Source organism: Rhipicephalus sanguineus, chromosome 8, assembly GCF_013339695.2.
Source record: "Rhipicephalus sanguineus isolate Rsan-2018 chromosome 8, BIME_Rsan_1.4, whole genome shotgun sequence".
Lineage (NCBI taxonomy): Eukaryota > Metazoa > Arthropoda > Arachnida > Ixodida > Ixodidae > Rhipicephalus > Rhipicephalus sanguineus.
In genome coordinates, this window is record NC_051183.1 from 56,103,493 (window position 1) to 56,125,776 (window position 22,284).

At 45.5% G+C, this 22,284-nt stretch overlaps 1 protein-coding gene across 1 annotated transcript; it reads right to left on the reverse strand.

Moving 5' to 3' along the window:
* Positions 1–8,327: 8,327 nt before the first annotated feature.
* LOC119401946 (uncharacterized) lies at positions 8,328–22,078 on the reverse strand. Its single transcript, XM_037668979.2, has 5 exons — positions 21,667–22,078; positions 11,772–12,358; positions 10,804–10,872; positions 9,445–9,534; positions 8,328–8,431 (listed from the first exon to the last, which is right to left on the reverse strand). The coding sequence occupies exons 1-5, from the start codon at positions 22,076–22,078 to the stop codon at positions 8,330–8,332; spliced, it is 1,260 nt and encodes a 419-aa protein (XP_037524907.2). The 3' UTR covers positions 8,328–8,329.
* Positions 22,079–22,284: the final 206 nt, after the last annotated feature.

Consider the following 22,284-nt stretch of genomic DNA (forward strand, 5'->3'; position numbering starts at 1 on the left):
GCGAGAACTGGCGCGCAATTTCCTCGCGCACGAATGACTTCACCTCTGCGAGCAAGGCGGAGTGGTCGGATATGGTCGACAAGCCAGCGAGCTCGGCGTCGCGGGATGGAGAGCGACGGGTCATCGACCGCTGCCGGCGCAGCTCCTCGTAGCTCTGGCAGAGCGTGATGACCTCGGCCACTGTGCTGGGGTTTTTGGCGAGCAGCATCGTGAAGGCATCGTCGTCGATGCCTTTCATAATGTGCCTCATCTTGTCCGATTCCGACATGGTGGCGTCGGCTTTCTTACACAAATCGAGGATGTCTTCAATGTAGCTGGTAAAGGTTTCGCCGGCCTGCTGAGCTCGTTCTCGCAAACGCTGTTCGGCCTGCAGCTTACGAACGGCAGGGCGGCCAAACACGTTGATGATGGCGGTCTTGAATTCGGACCACGTCGTAAAATCGGATGCGTGGTTGTTGTACCACAGGCCGGCCACACCCGCGAGGTAGAAAACCAAGTTGGTCAATTTTCCCGCCTCGTCCCATTTATTGGGGACACTCACGCGTTCATAGATCGCGAGCCAGTCCTCCACGTCGGTCCCATCTGCGCCAGTGAAGACTGGGGGGTCGCGGATACGAGGGACACCGGGGCATGAGGTCGGTGTAGGCGGAGGCGTCTGCTGGGCGGCGTCTTGAGGCATGGTAGCTGGTAGGGTACGGGATCGAAGCGCCAGAGGCATCGAATGGGAGCACAGCACTCTCCACCAATTTGTTAAGCGGTTTATTGGACGGGACTCGGCGACAATTCGCTATGGCGACAGTCCAGGCCAAAGCACGGGCTCCGAGAGCGAGCGGCGTTTTCAAGAGGACGACCCACTAGGAGCCGCTGGAGAACGAAACCATTTAACAGTACCAATTGCTTCGCCACAAAAGCAATTTCAATGTCCCCTTGCATTTTGAAAAATGTTATTTCTCATTGGACTTGGAACACTCATTAAACAGTCACCCGATCCCCTACGCATTCTCTTAAGACGACACGAAGGTGAAAGCTAGCTTCTTCTTATTCTCTTTCTTCACAGTCTATTTTATTGGTTCCCGGCGAAATCTTTCTGTATCTAACGTGGTTTTGTACTCCCTTCGGTGTCGGTGGCATGACAGGTTTATTGCATCTCACGCGGCTTTGCAGTGCCTCCAGAATCGGCCGACATTTTACCAAGTGAGTGATGTCATGTGATTACATCATGCGATGTCACAGCGATGACATCGTGACGTCACTGTGACAAAGAAGCTCGGCGATCTGTCATGTCATGATCGGCGCAATGTTCCTCCCTGATTGACAAGCAGTCATTGACTGCTATTGCCAGCCGGTAGCAAAAGGGCAACCGTTATCATCTTTGCCTATGCCTTCGACCCGTTGTCAGATTAAACGCAACTGCCGCGACACATCGGACAGGAGCTTTGTGCCAGTGCTCGCTGTCTTGCGTGCGTAATCATGCAAGCCACAATCAAACTTTTGCAGCGGGATACCTCGGGGAAAAGACATGCTAGAAGAATTCTTCCGAGTGGATCTGCGAGAAACGTGACTGCCTCCAACTCTTCAATACAAACATGCCCGTTTGCTTCACTCATTAAAAAAGTTCACTGTTCAATCTTAGTTAATCGGGCGGCAGACAGCGATAATTATTCTCACCTTGTGTCCCCCTGGATACATAACTTGTCTACAAAGGTAGTTTTCACGTTCTTCTCAGTGCTGAACGTTAAGAAAACCATAAAGCTAAGTTTTTAATACCCTCTAAATGGCGACGATACTACATGGTAGCAAAACTACTCCCTGAGCGTCATAAATTGCTAGCCCACATCGCCCCTTTCAGATGTTCTCACCCAAAAGGAAATGTTTTCCTTCAACCTTGAAAGCACAGATGGTGGAATAGGTAGTCACTCACCTCTGTGACCATCGCGTCGCTGAGGATGGCGATGTCCAGGAAGTCGAGGACCTCAAAAACAGTGCACAAAAAGGCGAGAAAGTTCTCGAGCGTCCAGAACTCTTCGACGAAATTCAAGTAGGTGCCACTGCAGGAGGCGCAAAGGACCGCGCCGCCAGAGGCCGCTATGGCGTACTCCCAGATCTCGTTTAGACTTCGCTTGAGGTGCGCAACGGTGCAGAGGTTTAGCCTGACCCTTTCGACCAATCGCGCTCGCTTTTGCGAGCCAGTGACGTCACTTCCGTTGCTTTGCACGATGCGCCTGAGGACACCGTGCTGGTGCTCGATGTACAACTGTATCACCTCGCAGCAGGGCCTGAGGACCAGAGAGGACGCCACGTCGAACACGAAAATAAAGAAGTTACCCGCGATGCACGTAAGTTTCAAGGCTGCGCCCAGGACTTGGCCATAGCCGAGTCGGTCTACGAATTCCAACGAGAGGTAACTACTGGTGCATACGTTCACAGCGAAAGCTGACAACAGTAGGAAACGGATCGAGTAGTTGGCAAGCGTCGTCTTGCGACGATTCTTGGGTGCAACGAACCGAACTCGTTGCTCGTACTTGGATGATTCGTTGAAGAAATTCTGCATACGTCTCGCCTTGACGAATGTGAGAGTTGCGTTCAGCGCCGCCTTGCCGTTGACGACGACGTAGAGGAATACGTGGACGGCCGTGGTGAATGCCACGTTGTGCACGAATATGGCCAGCCATAACTCGTAAAAGAAGCCGAGCTCAACGATGGCACATACCGAGATGCAAGCGAAGGAATATATTAGGTACAGCTTATTCCAGGAAAAGATCTCCTCATTAGATTCCGATGTCTGAGAAATGTGCAAGATCGCGAGACCGGAAGATTTGCAAATCATTCCGTACCACTTGAAGTGACGTCTCATAAAGGACGACATAATGACTGCTTCGATACTGTCAAAACGAACGTCACTCTTGTTTTTCTTTTTAGAATTGTAAGATTGAGCAAGCGAGGGCTGTACAGCAAACCACGAGTTATTGGTGTCACACCAGTAGTCTGGAATAGAAAAAAAAAATAAAATTAATATTGTACAACGCTGTGACGGAATATGCTTCTCTCCGTGGCATCATTCTTTAGCATTACAGATAACACAGTGATGCAGTTGAAAATTCAGCGTTAAATAACTCAGTACGCAAACTCTCACGTAAGACCATTGTTTCACTTATAGTGTGTTTAATACCACATGCGTTATGCCTATTACTTAAATCTCCGAGGCAAAGGAAGGTTAGGCATCCTAAATGAGCGAATGTGGCACCTAAGTTATTCAGTGACGTGATTTTCACTACTTATGACAACATAACTATGCTCGCGCCAACTGTTTCAGCTTGGAGTTACTACAACGCCCATTGTAGTTTTTTTTTGCATATATGAGCAAAATTGTGTCCTTTCAAAGGCCGTGAAGACTTTTGAGTAATGCCTTCGTGGAAGTTCTACCCTGCCGCGATCTTTTGATGCTATATTACTACACCTGGGCTACAGTACACGACTTGATCAACCCGTGGACATGTTCCACAGTGTCATCACATCTCAGCCCAGCTGACCTGACAACCGTTATCTAGCGTTACCACTCTCCCCAAACACTCACTCACGCACTTGGAAGGGCCGCTCGTGCGCGCTTACTTGGTTGTTGTCAATTTGAGATGCGTCATCAGCGACGGTCTCTCGAAGGCTGTCACCAACATCAAACGATCGCGCAACATTCGACGTAATTCTTGCTGATACTGCTTGTCTGTCGATTTTGATTGGGTCCCGTTGCCGTGGAGACCACGGTTATGTTCATTTATAAATTCTTTTTACATCAGCCCAAATGTCTCACATTCGTGGCTACAGCCAGGGACACGGGAGCGAGACCTTGAGTGCTCGTTTATCGCTCAGGAAACACATCGACTTGAATGGGCCTTATGCATTTGTTGAAGTTTGTTCTCCTAAATCAATATGCTGCAACGCCTGCATATTTTATCACTGCAGTCGCATGCTGCAAGCAGACAGGTTGAAAACAACGCTATTATACGTGAAATCTTGGTCCGCGTCCTTGAACAAAATTCAGGACTCTCCATTTGGTCACTAATGGTGTCTAACATGCGAAGCACATGTTTTACCAAAGGAGAGCTGTGTTACAGGCCTGCCAGCTGCATTGCTGTATTACGAGCGGTTGACCTGCCCCTAGCGAGGCTTGTGCAGCGCAAACTCGGCGCGTAGAAGGCGCGGTGGCGATCTTATCTAAAAAAAAAGTACAAAACGGCTGCGCGACGTGAGAACGGTCGAAATTTCAATCAAAAGACCACGCGACCTTCCTTAGGAGGGATTGCGTTTCCTGCGCGAAAGTTCGCACGCGCGACGAATGCCGTGGGCGACACGCACTGCTTGAAACGTCACGTGACCATGTCACGTGACTGTGTTAATCGTCCAATCAAGAACGCGCAATGGCGCCATTGGTAACGTACCGTGGAGCCCAATGAAGGAAGCGAAGAAAATGTTAATGGGGCCGCCGGTCTTGTCACGGGAATTGGACTTCTGTACATGACGGAGGCATGAAGTCTACGCCCTGTCTTCAGCTAAAGCTACAGTGAAACGTTACTGCTTCTGTGTTCATAGAAAGGCATCTCAAGTGTACTAAGAAACACATCAAACTGTTTGTGGAGTATATTTGCGACGTTGTATGCACGCTTCTCGCTTACCTTTGTCAAGGCTTGTGCGAGCCTATCTGTCCGTTTATGGACCTGTCTATGGGAGCACATGCGTCACGACAACAACGAAATAATAATAATACTCTAGGGCGCCGCATCTGGCAACCCAGTGAAGCAGCGCTGGTTTACGAAAGCAGTAACTATAGCTGACGTGAAAAATGCCTTTCATGTTAGGAAAAAGAAGTCAAAGCTTATGTCCGATACCCTTTCCCCGAGATCGTACCAATGGCCCCTTGGTGCTTCCAGGGGGACGTTTGTTGATTTTTCTTGCTTTGGAACAGCTGCCTTTTCTCTGCGGGTTTTCCGTTGCTTTCTTCAAAGAACATCCGCTTTTATCGTTCCATTTTATCGTGCTTTTACAGCAGAGTTGTTACGGTCGAGTATTGCCGTGTGTCGTAGATAGAAAATTATCATCATCATGAACCGGCACGCGCGCAATGACCGCCCAAGTGTTCTGTGCAGACGGTTAACAAGAGAAGCTGAAACGTTCCCCCCAGCTCTGCTGTGACCCAGTCTTGCGAGACTTAGTGCAAGCTGCGCTAATATTTTTCTTAATTAACCCATATATGCCCAGAGTCCTACATACAGGACGCTTCTTTGATGCACTCTAACATCGCTATTTCTTTAGCTGATGACTAGCGCCACCTACAGCACATCAAGCAGGCCTCATTCTCAACGTGTGTAAGCCTAGACATTGCTTGCTTTTCATGCTGCCACGTGCCGACCGTTTTATCCGGGCTAACGGGTGCTTTGTGTTAAAGACGTCATGGAGAGGAAGAAGTGCAATGTCGGTGTGCACGTGAAATGTTTCAAGGCTTACCACACCCGCACATAGTACCCCTAATGCCCAGTGTCCTATATGTATACGACGGCTTGAATAGCAATGTTGCGTTTACCTGGCAGTAAATAAAGAGCTTGTGCTTTCCTTTGAGAGTAGAAGTACACTTTTTGTGAAAAAAAAATGTTTTGTCATTTTTTCTGAGTTTGGGCATATATGGGTTAAAAACTAGTACCGAAACGAACGTGAACTTGTCCGTCAGGTGGCCACTAAGTCAGAGGTCGAAGCTTATTCCTTTCTGTTGTATTCAGCTGCGCTAGGTTTCGTGTCGCAGACTTTAAACAGCAACAACACCCTGCCCTTCTCTTCCTTATTATGACCCACGGTGAAACCTCTCCTCACTGCCACTTGTGCCCTAGCACTAGAGACGGCTTTTTTCACATTTTCCTAAATTGCCCGAACAAGTCCAAGCCCCCGTGGAAAGAGCCAGAACAGCAGGAGCGATGGGAGGCTGCTCTGAGCAGCTTGCAACTGGAGCTACAGCTTCGGACAGTGGGCTGGACCTGAGGAGGTCGCCGAAGCACAAAAGTGTTCTGCCATCTAGGACGGCCTGGAGGCCCATCGTTGCCCTGCTCGTAAATCTCTCGTAAACCATTAGTGTTTACCTACGTACCTACGCACTCTTCCTATCGAAGCACGATGAAAAAAAAAGGGGTCTGATTTGAATACATTTAGGGTATCTTGTTCTTGTCCGCAGTACCAACACGACTGTTCCGAAAAATCATCACGTGAGGTCGTCAGCATATGACCTCATCCCCACGTCACAGATCGCCAAAAGTTGTGACGTCATCATGACGTCACTACATGATATCGTCGCTTGGTCAAAGGTGGGCCGATCACGGAGGCAGGGCAGAATTACTTTAAATGCAGCAAGCTTTCGGATGAGGCGGGGAGGACCTAAAGAACGACTGAGAAGCAAAAGATGGCGTTCGCCTTCGAGTCATCTTAGGGGAATGTATAAGGTGCACAAGGGACCCCTTGAGTTATTTTTATGAATGCCCTGCTACGACGTGCCTCATAATAATAGAGAGTTTTAGTGCCGGGGCCCCCAAGCGGGTTTCGTACGCAACCTCCTGCGTTTTATTGTGCTCTCCTTGGGTGCGGTGGGCGAAGCTTGGAGTGCACAAAATAACGCAACAAAGCGGGGACCCAACGATTATTTATTTATTTATTATTATTATTTATTTATTTATATTATTTATTTATTATTTATTATTTGTATTTTTGATGCCATGCCCTTTTGTTTTTCAATCTGCTTTGTGTATTCTTTGTTTCTGCGATTCTAACAGCTGCTTATTGTTGTTTTATTTATTTGTAATCATCACCGAGGGTCCCGTTGCAGTCGTGTACTTTGGGACCCTCGTCTGTATATTTTACTCCATGTAATATTCTTTTATATTATGATAATAAACTTATTGATTGATTGATTGATTGATTGATTGATTGATTGATTGATTGATTGATTGATTGATTGATTGATTGATTGATTGAAAATTCCCCGGCACTAAAACTATCTAATATCGCGGCTTCGTCACGTAAAACTTCGTGTGTTTTTTACATGGCCAGCGAAGCCCTTCGCTTAGCATAGTGTGACATAGTTAAAAACAGCGCGAAGCGGACACGGACAAGAATGCACACAGGACTAGCGCTGTGTGACCGCCGTGTCGAAGCACCGCGGAACAGTCCATCGCGGTGTTCTTTCGAAAATATCCTGCTTGCGTTTGTAATGCATCTCATAAGGAAACGAGTTGTTAACTGGTTACGTTTTGCGGATGCTTGCATAATTTACCTGCCGGCCTTTTGAGAGCACTTGTTTAGGCTTATCTTCATTTTCTGCAGTCTTTCCTTCTCTATAAGTCATGTTTTACTGGTACCTAATTCAGGCAAATAAAGGAGTGCGCGACATCGCAATGGCTAGCCCGCCTGGCTTTCAAGTACACGTTGTACTAATGCACCGACAGGAGTGCCAGTATACTATTGGTGATGGATGTGAGCAAAGTTTCGTTTCGTTTAACCTATGGGTATGGTGAATCGACAGATGAGACTTCATGACCTTCACCGGTCAACGATACTGAAGCGTCGTTTCGCGACTGGTCGCCGTCAGCAAAACGGAATGGACGGACGGGATAGATATGGACGAGACGAAACCGGTTTCAACTATACAAAGGTGCTGTTAGCGAGAATATCACCGCGTGTAGCGCAACAGAACAGCACGAGATAGTGGCTTGTTGGGCGAGTTGGTTCAGCATCTTAGTAGACATTAGCGCAAAAAAGAGGGACAAAGAAAGGACCACACGAACACAGCGCAAATTCGTGCGCTGTGTTCGTGTGGTCCTTTCTTTGTCTCTGTTTTTTTGCGCTAAGGTAGCAAGCACAAGAGAAAAGACGAACACAGGAGAATGTGTTCGTCTTTCCCTTTCTCTTGCGCTGTTTTGTGGTGCTACTTACGATGATAATAATGGTCGAAACACCAACTCGCCCAACATTAAACACTTTTAATGCTAGACCGAGATTAATAAAGTAATTTGCGTAGCCTATAAGGAGCTACTGTGTACCTACCTTTAAGAAGAACTCAATAAGGAACAGTCATAAGACGCCTCGTTGTCGAAGAAACGATGACTCATTAATGTCTGAGGTCATTAGTGAAGACGTCACCTCACTCGTTTATTCCACTTGCGACCATTAGTGGCACGTCAAGTAATCTCTAAGCACACATTTGCTTTTAAAAAATGTTTCTCTAGAGTTTTCGAAATCCTACAGCTCTTCGCTGCGAAGATATACGAGGTACTCCTAAGTGAAGCCCAATGTGCCGTTTTCAGGGGGTGCCACTGTGGTTCGTCCTTGGAAGCGTCTGATGGTCGACGCTGTCGCTCGTTTGCACCAGGATGACGGAGTAGGTTATGATTGATCCGGCCAGCTGAAAGTAAACGCGGTAGAACTGTTTGTGGCGCGTGCACCGGGTGACACCCTTTTTTTTAAAGACGATAGTCTTTCTTGGGGAACTTAAACGCAGAAATTTTGGTCTGTCTGTCTGTCTGTCTGTCTGTCACACGATTCAATTTCAGCCACCCCATCAAAGTTTAAGCACTTTCTAAACGCCCAGCCATCTTGAACTGGTAGCTGTGTTCATACTTGGGAACATTGTCGATCAAAAAGAAAATATTACGCATATCTGAGGCGCAACATCAATACGTAAATATAAGGCGGTGTGTTCCTTTACTAGAAAATACATAGATACGTAATACTAAAGACCCTAGTGTTTCTTAGGCTGCGCTGAAAATGTAGTATTTCTTAGGCTGCGCTTAAACGGCGCAGAAACGGCCGGCAGAAGACTATCGTCTTTGGACGACATTTGCAATGGAGCACGCAGATACGCGGCCAATTTATTTTCTTCCAAGCTCTTCCGATGGAGCTCTTCCGGATTTCCAAAATATTCAGAAAAAGTCTCGTAAAAAAACAGAACTGGTATGAAATCGATAACTATGCTTCAAGTTGTGAGTTATATCGGACGCATGTGATATCGAAGCATAAGTTTACTTCTGGTAGGAGCTAACTAACTGTCAGGTTAATTAATGAAGGTTAAGTGTTATTGCGAGCCGCTGGGATCGTTGCGGCACCTGGGCGAGCGGATCTTAATCACACGCTTCTTCCTGCGTGGCCTCTGAGATCAGCTTCAGCAGCGCGCTTAACACAGTTAACTCGAGGAAAGCACCAGAGCACATTAATACAGATGTGCGAGTGCCGCTACCAGATACCCGACTCAAGGATCAGGGACGTCTCCAATTTTTTTCATGCTCGTATTCGCATACATCTGCGAAGGATACTTCCATTTCTCTTCCGGCACTCTAGCTTACTCATCTATACATAATACGGATATAATGTCCCGGCTTATTGATCATGTTCTTGCATGCAAAAGAGCGTATGTCTTACCGACACCAGAAGTGGCATATTAAGCTTGAAATAGCTTCCCCCGGTGAGGTACATTTCCTCGGGATGGATGGAATTGTGCAGGTATGCAACCTGCGTGCGGAACAGGCACTCTGAATTACATATCATACAGTTGCTTCTGCGTTTACGAGGAATATAATTACTGTACTTCATCGAAAACAGCTAGATCATGTGAGCGGTTGATTTTTTTTAACACGAAAGTGTTTTATGCCGGGGTCCACCAAGTACATCCGTCACGGATATGACGTTGATAAAATGGACGCCAACGGGTGAGAAAGAAAAAACCAAGAAAAATATACCCCGCTGGGAATCGAACCCACGACGTTGCGGCCGCGACGGCAAGCACCCGACGCGCTACCGAGTAAGCCAACTCGGGAGATGCTGGACACGGCGCGAACGCGCCTTATATCTTTCACACATTCTCTTTCGCGGCGGGCGGAGCGGGGCGGTGCCGCCGTCTGTGAGGTGTGAAAAGAAGTAATGCTTCACGATCGACACTTACTAGCGCTTCCTCCGAGATTGCACGCGATATCGGAGGTAATGGTTAAAGCGTCTCGATACCAGAGAGGTAGACTGGCCGCGCTGGCGTCGCCGAGGCACGCTTGACGCAGTTACGTTCTTTGCCTTTGGCTTCGTGTTAGCGTGCGTCGGCTCATCGGAGTAGTGCAGCGTCCACGTACACCAACGGGATTTCTCCGCGGCCGACTGCTTCAATTGCGAGAGCACCGACTAACAAAACTGCTGCAATATGCGTTGCAGAAAGGACGCGATTTCGACGGGCGAATGTCGTGCCTTGGTGGAGCGAGAGCCGCGCCTGCGAGACAGAGGCCAGCGGGACGCACGCGTTTGCGGCTCAGGCTACGAACCTCTACCTCCCGTGTTGCTGAAGCGCAGTGTGTGTTATGTATGCATGAGCACAGGCGTCGGCTACCCATTACTAGAAAGCGCACACCGTGCCGTTTCTCTCCTTAATTGACGACGCTTTGAAGAAGCGCATACCGGGTACCAGTGTTGATTATGAGCTTGTTGATATCATCCTTACGCGGGATTCACGATTCGCTGTGTCCAAATATCACATCGTCAGCTACCAGAACGGTTTAATAATGATCATGGGCGTTAGTCGTCGCGATAGAGACATGCTGTCAACATGGGTGCATCCACGTCAAACGGTGCTATAGCTGCCAAACACGAATAGACATTGTACAAGCTCTCATAAATCACTACACAATAAGCACTACTTCTGTGAAGACACGTTTAACTTTCGTGTTATACCGATTCCTATGACGGAGGGATCAGCCATGTTTTTTTTAATTTGCGCAGTAAAAAAAGATATGTTCTTACTTGAGCGCAACGAGCTGGCGACTCGTGGAACATAGACACCTTCACCAGGTATTCCTTCAGTTCTCGGAGCTTGTAAAGGAAAGAAAAACAAGAGTTCTGTGTGTTACGTACATATATGCCAAGGGTCTCAAACACGCGGCCCGCGGACCTTTCGCTAGAGGCCCGCCACGGCACGACATAGACAGGCTGCCAGGATCATCGCCATGTTCGGAAGTACCTACTTGTGCGAACAATTGTTCACCTTGCTGTAGGTGAACAAATCCGGTCGACGATAAACGCCTGCGATCGACCACGAAGATCGTCTCCGCACAAGAAGTTGACGCGGACATTTCTTCTCTCGTCGCGGCTAAGCGTTTCCAGGTATCAAATCAGCGTGTTCAGAGCTATAGCCGTGATATTGTGCTTTACAAGTAGTAAAGTTTTATGACTATGATAAATGGTACCCGCATAATTTTCTCGCCTATTGCGATTAATAACGCTTTAATCGGGTGAGATGCACAGACGTGACTGGTCTCGAGCTTGTTTTTATCGTGAGGCGTCTCGTGCGGCCACCATGTGTTGAAACATAACCGTGGAAGAAAAACAATATTTCAGTATCGGCGTCTCCAAATTTTAGTCGTTCTGGCGACCGGTATCGATATGTTTCTCGAATGCTGACATCAAATCCCCTTCAGAAGTGACCCGCATATGAGATACGGGGGAGGCCTTCTTTCAAATGGCAACGTTAACCAACATTCTGTACAACCGGCTGAATGATGGCTTATGTTGAAGAAGGATGGCTAAATGACTGGTAATTATTCTTGCTGGCGTTGCTAAATTATGCCAAGTGATGACTCATGTTGGCTGAATAGCGGTAGGTGTTGGCTACCGATAGCCACGGCGTATTATAACATTAACAATGTCTGGATTAAAATTAAGTCTACCTATTCAATGGTCTAGCGACGGTCAACACGTGCGAGATCACGCACCTCATTAGACATCTTCTGACTCAACCGCGCCACGTCGGCGAAGTCGACGGCCGAGTAGAAACAGTAGGACATGGTCAGCAGGAGCTGCTCCGTGCTTATGCCTTCGTCGAACAGGCAGTACGTGCAAACGCACGTGATTATCAGGACCACGGTCGCCGAGGCCACGATCGAGTACTGCCAGACGTCGTTGAGCAGCTTCTTCAGCTCCGCGATGGAGCACAGGTTGACCCTCACCATCTCCAGGTCGCCGTTGTCGTCGGCTCCTGTGAGTTTGACGATGGCCGCGTTGCCGGTCACAAGCATCGCCTTGAGAGTGTCGTGTTGGTGGCGTATGTAGGACAAGAGCACCTCGCAGCAGGGCCTCAGGGCCACGAAGTGCAGGACGTCGTAGACGAAGCACAGCGAGTTGAACAGCAGTACTCCGGCTTTGAGCGTGAATTGGAGGAACTGGTCTCCGGCTACGTCCACCGCCCGCGCGCTCAGGTTGGCGCTCACCACGATGTGGGCGAAGAAGGTAACCACGAAGAAGAACCTGCGGTAGTGGCACTTCGTTTTAGTCATTGCGCTGAGTGCGGCATGCGTTATGTCTGCGGCACCGAAGAAAACGTCGATTATTTGCTGTGTCACTCATCTAAGCAACTCAGAAGGGCAAACGCTTTCAACGCGGTGTGGTGACTTTACTTTAAAGTGGAGTTGGGCAAAAATAAATGAAATATAAATTAAAAAAAACTGTGCCCTGCCTGCACCACCTAAGTATCGCAGGCCAAAATCGATAAATTAGATAAAAGAACAAAATGTACTAAAATTTCTATTAAAAGAAAAAATACAAAATAAAAAGTAACAGTTTGATCCCACCACCCAGCGAAGCCACCTCCAAGGGCATAATTCTCTAGATTACATACTACGGTTTCTCTTCATCTTGACTTACAACTGTTTTGACACAATGGATCTCCGATGAGCTCGTCTTGACTAACAAGTCTTCCATTCTTTTCTTTTACTCTTGTCTCTCTTGTGTAGGCTTTCCATTCCTCTCTTTGTTGGGTCACTCTGCTGGAGAGATGGGTCCGTGTTGAGCTTGTCCTCCAGTATGTCCTTTTGAGGCCTACTGTAAAACTCGTCAAACTGATAAGTGACTGAACAGGATTTATTTGAATACAGGTTAGTTGTTATGGTTTTCTTTTTCTTTTTTTTTTATGACTTTTATTTACTACCCCGGCTCCTCCCTAACTCCACCGGCTCTTACAAAGGTATTGAGAGATGATATTAATATCATAACGATATAAAGATGTACTGTATCGGCTTCAAATAACTTCAATACAAGTACATGTAGTATAATTACACAAGTTCAAGAATGTAATATATTATTAACAGATCACAAGAGAGATGCACTGTATCGGCTTCAAATCACATCTATACAAGCACATGTAGTATAATCACACAAAGTCAATCATGTAATAATTGCCAAATTAGCCAGGCCGCGTTGATGGCAAGGATTGATAACAATATGTCCAGTACATATTTGGTCCGTTTGTTTTTCTTATCTTCTTTTTCATTTTCATGTTTTTCTCCCTTCTTTCTTCGTTTTCCTTCTCTTTTTCTTCCCTCTTTCTCTTTCTTTTTTTTTTCTTTTCATTTTCTTTTTTTTTTCTTTTGTATTATTTTTTGTTCTCTCTCTTTTCGTGTCCTTTTATTATTGTTATTATTTTTAAACATCTTTTTTTCTTTTTTTCTTTTTCTCTCCCTCTTTTTTTTTCCCCGAGATTATAAGGGAGATATGAAGTGAAACTATATTTGCTGACATCGTCTTTTTCTCTAGGTAAAGAACCCTTTTTCACGTTTCGTTTAAAAGAGGATATGGCAGATGAATATACGTTAGTCAAAAAAAATGTTTTTTTCTAATTATTAATAGCTTCTCCAGAGGAGGAACATGCCACAAAGTGTGGGTGTATAGCCAGTGGGATTTTTGTTAGGGGCCGATTTCGAGGGAGTTGTTTTAACCGGTTCCTCTCTCATCGATAGCGGTGGGCCCCTACTCGTGAGGATTTCTTCTGGATGTCTTTCATGGATGCATCCTTATGTGGAATTCAGCTGGTAGAGAATTTGGGTGGTATCATTTGTCCTTCCTCTTGCAACGTGCTGCATCCCTGTTGTGGGAAATATATTGATGGAGCCATTGGCCTCCCTTCCATTTATTTTGTGGGAAGGGCACTCTTCTTTGTTATCCCGGGTGGGAGCCCACAATGGTCTCACTTGAGAATTCTCCCTCTGCGTGTCCACCACCGAAAGCCACCCTCCTCTTACGACGAAATCCCCTCCTGGAGAGAGTAAGTTGGCCGAATGTGGTTGTAATATTTGGCTTTTGTATTGGTACCTGATTTAAATTTTTGCATTTATTTCCTCCACCATTTCCTCCAATATTTTAAGTGCCTTTTCGTTGCTGAACATATGTGTCTTTTTTTCGATCAAGTTGTTTCCAAACTCTACTTTCAATTTGCCTTGGTATTTTTTCGTCAAGGTACACTCAGTTAGATAGTGGTCAAATGATGTGGCCGGTTGCTGGCATGCACATACATTGTTGTTTCTAATTTTGAACCGGTGGAGGTAGTGGGGGAATCGGCCGTGACCGCTTAAGAACTGCGAACTTAAATGGTTCGCGATATATCCTTTCGGTTCACCCACCAATGTGGGGATCCAAGTAAAGATGTAGCTACTAGAATTTTTTCTAATGCTCCAATCGTTAATCCATCTTCTTTTAGCTTGCTTCTCTAATTCTTTTGATACAAAATTTTTTGTGACCGGGATTGATATGAATTCTCCGTATGCCCCCGCTTTGGCTGCCAATTCGTCAGCCAATTCATTTCCGGTAATCCCACTATGTCCTTTAACGTGGGTGAGAATTAGTTTATCATTTATATTTATTTCTTTAATTAAACTTTTTGCTTTATCAATTAACGGATTGGCGTTTCCAGAGTTGCTAATAGCTTGTAAAGTGGATAAACTATCTGTAAGTATTTGGTATGTTTTTGTTTTGTCTTGTGTATTAATAAACTCCAATGCTTTAATGATTGCTGAGACTTCCGCTTCAAAGTTATTCGAGTAGTCTGGTAGCTTGAATTGTTTAGTTTCTAGAATCTTGTTATTTGTGTCAATCACCACGTACGCTGCCCCCGTAGCATTCTCCGTACTGGAGCCATCTGTGTATATGTTAATATCAGCGTTAGGGAATACCTCTTTTTGGTATTGGAAACTTAATTTCTCAGCTGGGTGTGTTTTCCATAGATCTGTTTTTGTTGATATGTCTTGTGAGTTAAAAATTACATTCTTTTTTTCCCATTTAAATTGCTTATCGTTATGTAGAATATTGTAGAGTTCTACTTCCTTCTCAATTCTATGTTGGATCGGGGTTATGCTAGCCAGGGCATTTAATGCATTATTTGATACTGTTCTGTAGGACTTTGTGATAGTGATGAGCGGAATTCTTTGAATTGCTTTGAGCTTTTTTTGGACTACTACCGTGTTCTTATACCAAACTGGTGCTCCGTAAGTAATGATTCTTTCTATGCCTCTCGTGTATATTTTATGTAACTGACTTGATTTTATTCCCCTATTTCTACCCGTAAACTTATTCAGACTCATCGATAGGTTAGACACTTTTTCTTTAAGATATTTTAGGTGTGGGAGGAAGGACATTTTTTCGTCTATGATTACTCCCAGAATTTTTAGCTGGGGTTCCATTTTAATTTTATTCATCCCAAGGCGTAATATGGGTGGACTTCGTTTGTACTTCCCTCGCGTGATTAAATATTTAGTTTTCTCTGTGTTGAATTTTAATTCCTTCCTCTCTCCCCATTCATATACTACTTCTAACGCCTGATTTGCTTTCGTTTGGATTTGCCTTTTTGAAGCTCCTTTTACTATTATTGTGAGATCATCGGCAAAAGCTTGGACATGTACGTCTTCTGGGAACTTGCTTTCTAACAGATCTGCTATTGTGATATTCCATAATAGTGGACTCAACGGTGAACCTTGTGGTGTACCTTTTTCTAATTTATACCTTAAGATTATTTCTCCATTTTTATAGATAATGCTCCTCCCTTGCATAATTGCTAGAATTACTTTTAGGATATTTGCTGGGCATTTCTTATTTATTAGATATTGCGATACAAATTTTTCTTGAATACCATTAAAAGCGTTTTTAATGTCTATAGATATTACCAAAGCTGACTGGTGGTCTAATAATGCTTGGTTGATTTTCTGTTTTATCTTCATTAAAGCGTTGGTTGTTGATGCTGAATGTTTAAATCCGTATTGGTTTTTATTCAAATGTCCCTCTTTATTTAAATGAAAGTACAATCTATCTTTTAGTAATTTCTCCAGTATTTTTCCAAATATCGAATTAATGGCTATGGGTCTAAAATGATTTGGGCTTTTTAATTCTTTATTTTTGGGAATGAGAATTACTTTAGATTCCTTCCATCTGGCTGGAAAAAACCCGTGTTTAATACAAGCGTTGAACAGATTCGTGAAAAATACCCGATATCTGCTGAATAATAGTTGGATTAATTGGGTCCTGATTTCATCTGGTCCCGGTGCCGTGTCAGGCTTTAAGTTCTTTATTACATCCCCTATTTCTTTTGCAGTGAAGTCAACATCGTTATAGGAGTCTTCGACTAATTTATCTCTTTTGCTTACCTTCGGACTAATATTAATTGAGTTTTCCTCAATTGTATACAACTCTTTTAGAATTATTTCTATAGTTTCTTCCAATGTTGTGGTGTAGGTTCCATCCTGTTTTTTCATACTTTTAATGATTACTTTTTGTTTGATTTGCTCTCTCGCTATCTTATAGGCTATATTAAATGGATTTTTGGTAGTCTCTGAGATTAGTTTCTCCCAACTATCAGCTTTAGCTTTAGCCAAGTTCTCCACGTACGAATCGTGCTCCTTGTAGTATTGACTTTTATAGACGTCTCTAATCTCGCCTCTGCTTTTTTGGTATCTTTTTCTCATAGCTTTGACTTTCTTCCTCTGTATTTCTAAGTCTGTGGACCACCAGATCTTGTTCGGCTTCTTCTCCCTATTTATTCTTTTCGTGTGTTTTTTATATAATTCCTGTAGCTTATTATAAAATTTATTGAGCAATTTCTCTATGTCTTCCTCATTTTTGAGTTCTGATTCTTTATCCCAATTTATTTCCATGAATTCTTTTTCCGCTGCTTCTTGTCCTTTCTTCGTTAGTTTATATTTTGGATAATGCTTCTCTTCAAAAAGTTTTACTTCTATATATTTGTGATCGCTGTTCGACCTTCTACTTGAAACTTCCCAGTCCTGAAGAACTTCAAAGATTTCCGTTGATGCTATCGTAACATCTATCCAACTCTTTCCTCTGCTAGTTTCGAAGGTTGGCTCTGAATGTTTGTTGTTCATTATCATCAGATTGTTCCTCAAGACAAATTCTTCCAGTTCTTCTCCTCTCTGATCTGTGATACTCCCTCCCCAAATTTTATTTTTTGCATTAAAGTCCCCCCCGATTATTATGTTTTTTGTCGGTAATTTAGTAATAATATCTTCTATTTTTGTTATTGTCGCACCTATCGGCTCTTTTGGTGGAATGTAACAATTGATAATTAAAATGTCCCCCTGCTTTGTCTTTAAACTTATTGCAATTAGTTTATCTTCAACCAAAATTGGAAAGAAAACACTGTTATTCTTATGTACAATGATCCCTGCTTTCGGATTATTGTTGCTTGCTATGATTTTATGTTTCATGGGAAATCCGATTATTTTTCCTTTTAGATGATATGGTTCCTGTATAATGGAGATGTCGTGCTCCTCTTCTCTCTGGTAAATTTTTAACGCTTCTGATGCTTTAAAGCATCTTGCTAAGTTGACTTGGACGAGTTTTAGTTCTTGGTAGTTCCCTTTATTAACCTTACCCTCCATTTTTTATTAATGTAACTACTGACCAACTCACTTGGCTGGTTCTTCAAAAAGATGGATAAAGTATAGAAAGTGTAGATATAAACGATTACAAGTATCAAGTTAAAAAGCGCTCTTGCGAATTAGCCTGTACTGGGCTAGCCCTCTGCTAATTCCAACTGTCTTAGGATTTTTGCTCGCTCTTGCTCCTTCTTCTCCTGGTAAGTAGGGCACACCCTAGACATCATTGAATGGTTGGTCCTGTCTGAGTCGACCCCCTCCTCGATGCAGGCAACGCATTCGTACTCTCCGGACCTACACTCTCTGAAGTGGTGTTTCCCTCCGCATTCGGTGCATTTGGGACTTTTAGCCTGGCACCATCTTTGGGTGTGGCCGTACTTGGAACAATAAGTGCATCTTGGCACGAATGTGTTATCGAAGGTTGGGCATCTGCTCCACCCGATGTTCACGTGAGATTTCTGGTGCAATTGAACCCATGCCTTCCTTCCCAGGCTCACAATAGCAGTTTTCCCCTGCTTACCTGTCCATGTGTCGGTAATTTTCACGTCCTCTTCACTACAATTCAGTCCGTTCTGTGATATAATCTTCCTTGTGATATCCTGTGGAGTGAGGTTTTCCTCGATGCCTATGACCTTTACTTCAGGCCTCTTCAGTTTTGGTTGCTGTATTTGCATCTTGGAACCCAGCTCTGGATCGTTTACAATATAAGTTTCCAGATTCTTCAGTCCCGTTTTCGATGTGGCCGTAATAACTACTCCATTCTTCCCTGGGCGCATTTCTGGTTCGTGGATGCCGAGCTCGTGCGGGTCCACCTTCTTTCTGATGACCTCTTGTATTTGGTCAGTGCTCATTTTGTTGGATGTCACAATCACTGCCAATTTTGTTTTTCTCTCATCTGTCTCCATGTGCTCTCTTTGAAAAAACTCTGTGCTTGCATTTTCTTCACTTGTCTTACTCCTCCCTCTTGCTGCTGCCTCTGCATAGGATGGGCCTGATGAGCTTTCTCTTTGTTCGTTGCTCAGAACTCCTTCCAATCTGGCAATCTCGTGTGTTGCCTCCAAGGCCACGCTCTTCAACCTGGTGAAATCTGTCAGTATCTTGTCTAATAGGTGCTCTGATCCTCGATCTTGTACGGCCAAGGTCGTGAGAGTTTTCATTAGCGATTTGTCAATTTTTGTCAATTTCCTGAGCATTTGTGCTGTTACTGATCCTCGACTTTGGGGATCTTGGTCCGTTGCTGATTCCTCTTGATGGTTTACCTGATGTACTCTCTGTTCTTGTCTGTCGAGCCGATTCGACTGAGGCTTTCCCTTGTCAGTCTGAGGGTCTTGTGATGTCTTTCCCTTCTCCTTGTTTGGACAGGGTTTTGCCTGGGCCTCTTTAGTGTCCATTAGGGTTTCCCATGTGTCGGGTGTGTCTTCATCAGAGGTCCAATCGTGTTCGTAGTCTGAACTGACCTCTGTTGGTTGTCTGTCCTCCTCTGAGGTGTCTCGTCGAGAGTTGTGACCCGCACTTTCTTTGGCAGAGGTTGCTCCCCTCGTTTCCTTTTCTTGCTGGGTTCCTCCCCTATCTCTTAGCTCAAGGGGTTGCTTGCTGTTACTTGGCTTCATCTGAGCTTTTGCCATTGTTTCCTGAGGTTTCCTGACTCCTGAATCTCCCTTGTATACTTCACTTCTCGTTGCGGCGGTTTTCTTGCTTTTTCCCATATTGAGATCTTCTTGATTTTGATGGTACTGCCCTTCTTCAAAACTGGGGATATGTCCCGCTTTCTGCACGCTCTTGAGTGCTACCTTGACTGCAGGCCCGCTTCCAGCTTGTGACACCAGAATTACCCCCGTACGTGGTGTAGGACTCCCGCTACACCGCAATCTTACTAAGGTGACGAGTCCCACACAAAATGGCGGCCTCCATAAGCGTGTGGCGAGTTTGCTCTGTTTGCCGTTTCACCTTGTAATGTCTTTCCGGTTTAATTTCTTTTTCCTTGCACTTTTCTCACGGAAAGTGGCGAGCCTGTGATTTTTACCGGGTGCAGGAAGTGCTTCTGAACGTTTCAGGCAGAAAAAAATTTTCCGCCAAATTGAGCTCAAAGTGGGCGGGCCGTCAGGCTACCCTGGGCAGGTTTTCAACCTTGGTCGTGGGGTGGGGGCGCCTGGTTTTGGCTTTTGGGTGCACGTAGGAGCTCCGCGTTTTTTTCTTTCACTATTACCTTATTTTTCTGAACAAGATGATGTCTAAATTATCTTCCTGGTGACTGGAAAATTAGCCGCTTAACGTGCAATAGCTGCTAGATCACCGTCCGCGTCGCTCGTCGGCTGACAAGGTAGTGAAAGTACACTCGGTCACAAGATAATACGGACCACGTGAGCGCATGCCCAAACTATGGTCTGTGCCGTCTAGTGGCGAGCCGTCTGCTGTCGAGAGCATAGCTGTGGCTGCGAATTTCCTGGAGCAACAAATCTCTCGACAGCAGATGGCAATTGCGGTACCCGCTCGCGTGATCCTTATTATCTTGTGGTTGAATGTACATTTGTCTTCGAGGATGATGGTCCTGCGATGACTCTTTTGTCTCAGCGGTGCGTAGGGTAAATATGTATAGATGCCGTAAATAAGCACGAGTATGTGCGTACACTACTGACTGATTGAAACGTGACGTCGTTTTTTTAACGACTGCTGTGAGCAATTGCTCGTGAATGTCGCTGGAAATATGGCGGTTGAAGGTTATGTTGCCTCTGATGTAAGTGCTGGAGCTAAATTAAGGTGATATGACACGAACTTTAGACGCTGGAAACGAAAGCACGTGAATTACTTAGCCCTAAATCTTCGCGTATCGATTAGTGAGGACAGTACGTCGTTTTATTTCATACACCGATAACGCAAGGACCACGCCGATTAGCCGTATCGCTACTCCTCAAACAGAGCTCGCTTCCGCTATACCTCCATGCTCGCGTCTCCACCGTTAGTGCTTACTGTGTACAAGACCTGCGACTCCACATATACTGCCTTCCACTACATGCACGCGCTACCGTTTTTGAAGCATGTGTCGCATGAAAAGCTGAAGACGGCTTGGTACAGTACATGATACACGTACCTGAGAAGCAGGCCCGTAGCCGGGAGGGGGGGGGGGGGGGGGGCTAGGGGCCCGCTTCTTCCCCCGAAATTTTGCTGAAATACGTGTTTTTACAATAAATAAATAATAAAAATAGGTGTTTTTCTCAAATAGTCAAGGTTTTCAGCAAGTGCCCCCCCCCCCCCTCCCGAAAAATATTCCTGGCTACGGGCCTGCTGAGAAGTGATGAAAAATCGTCGAACAGGTAGTGTCGTTGGAGCCACCGATTCGAAAAGTGGACTTGTTTTCGCAAGCATAGCGTTTCCCAGAATTACCTAGAGGGAACTCTGGCGCTGCGATCGTTCAGCCGCCGTGGGAATGATGGATAGTACACGCATTTGCCTAATCTTCGTGCTTACGGCTTCGAACGCACTTGTGGCTTCGTTTATTGCTGTGTTTTGGCGTTCGTTTTGGATAAAAGAATTGACCGTTGTGATGTTCGTGACCAGATTTGAATTGTTGAGCCTAAAAGGCTAAAATATAGTGAAGTGGAACTGCTGACTTTTGCTGAAATTCGTCTTGCGACAAAGTGGATGCAGGCGACGCGGAGCCAAACGGAGCCGAAAGAAGGAAGTTTAGACAAATCCGTGTACTATCCATCATTCCCATGCTAGCTGAAGCACCATGCATTGCAGCTCCCCTAGACACTAGCGCCAGAGTTCCCTCTAGTGTATCTATAGGAAACTCTATGTTCGCAAGGACAGCAACTCATTGTTGTGAACTGCTGCCCTGAAGAAGGCAAACCCACTTGTCGTAGCGTTAGCTCTAACGACACTTGCTGTTCACCACTTTTTGTCACTTCATGACACTATCCACTCCTGAACATTTATCTTGTTTTGGATTGCGTACCTGAGAAGATACGATATCCAGGATCTGAAGCGGTGATGTCCCGCGTGAACGCCGTCCTCTTTTCGTATTCCGCCGACTTCCGGAAGAACGCGGCCATGCCCCGGGAGCCGATGAAGGCCGTTGCCACGTTAACTGTCACCTTTACCACCATCACGGCGAAGATGACCAGGATCATGGACTTCGTGAAGGAGCGGACTTTGAAGTAGATGCGTCGCACGTTGGACACGGCCACGGCGGCCTCACCAGCGGCGAAGCAGAGCAGGCAGACGACCGAGTACAAGGCGTACCAGGTCTTCCACGAGACGCGTACGTCGCGGACGCTCTTGGACTGCAGGCCTTGCACGAAGAATAGGCCCACGGCCCGGCAAATCCAGCCGTATGGTTTAAAGTGGGCAGCCATGACGCTCGCCATGACGATTCTTCTGACGTCCAAACTTTGCTCTCGTAACACTGAAATGCGTGAGAATGTGACGGTAAAGTCTGGGAACCACTACGTGGTAATGGGGCTACAAACTTTTAGATGTGAAGCATTTTATGGTGGAGTTCAAACCGGTGGTTGTGGTGTGCGGCGTGACCCTTACTGCGCATTCACGAACCCTCTCCACAGCCCCCTCTCCC

Coding starts and splice junctions, on each gene's coding strand:
- LOC119401946 (XM_037668979.2), bottom strand. CDS start 22,078: ATGGCGAGCGTCATGGCTGCCCACTTTAAACCATACGGCTGGATTTGC. Junction 10,873..11,771: donor GTCAGAAGATGTCTAATGAG/GTGCGTGATCTC, acceptor TTCCTTTACAAG/CTCCGAGAACTGAAGGAATA. Junction 8,432..9,444: donor ATATGCCACTTCTGGTGTCG/GTAAGACATACG, acceptor GTTTACTTTCAG/CTGGCCGGATCAATCATAAC.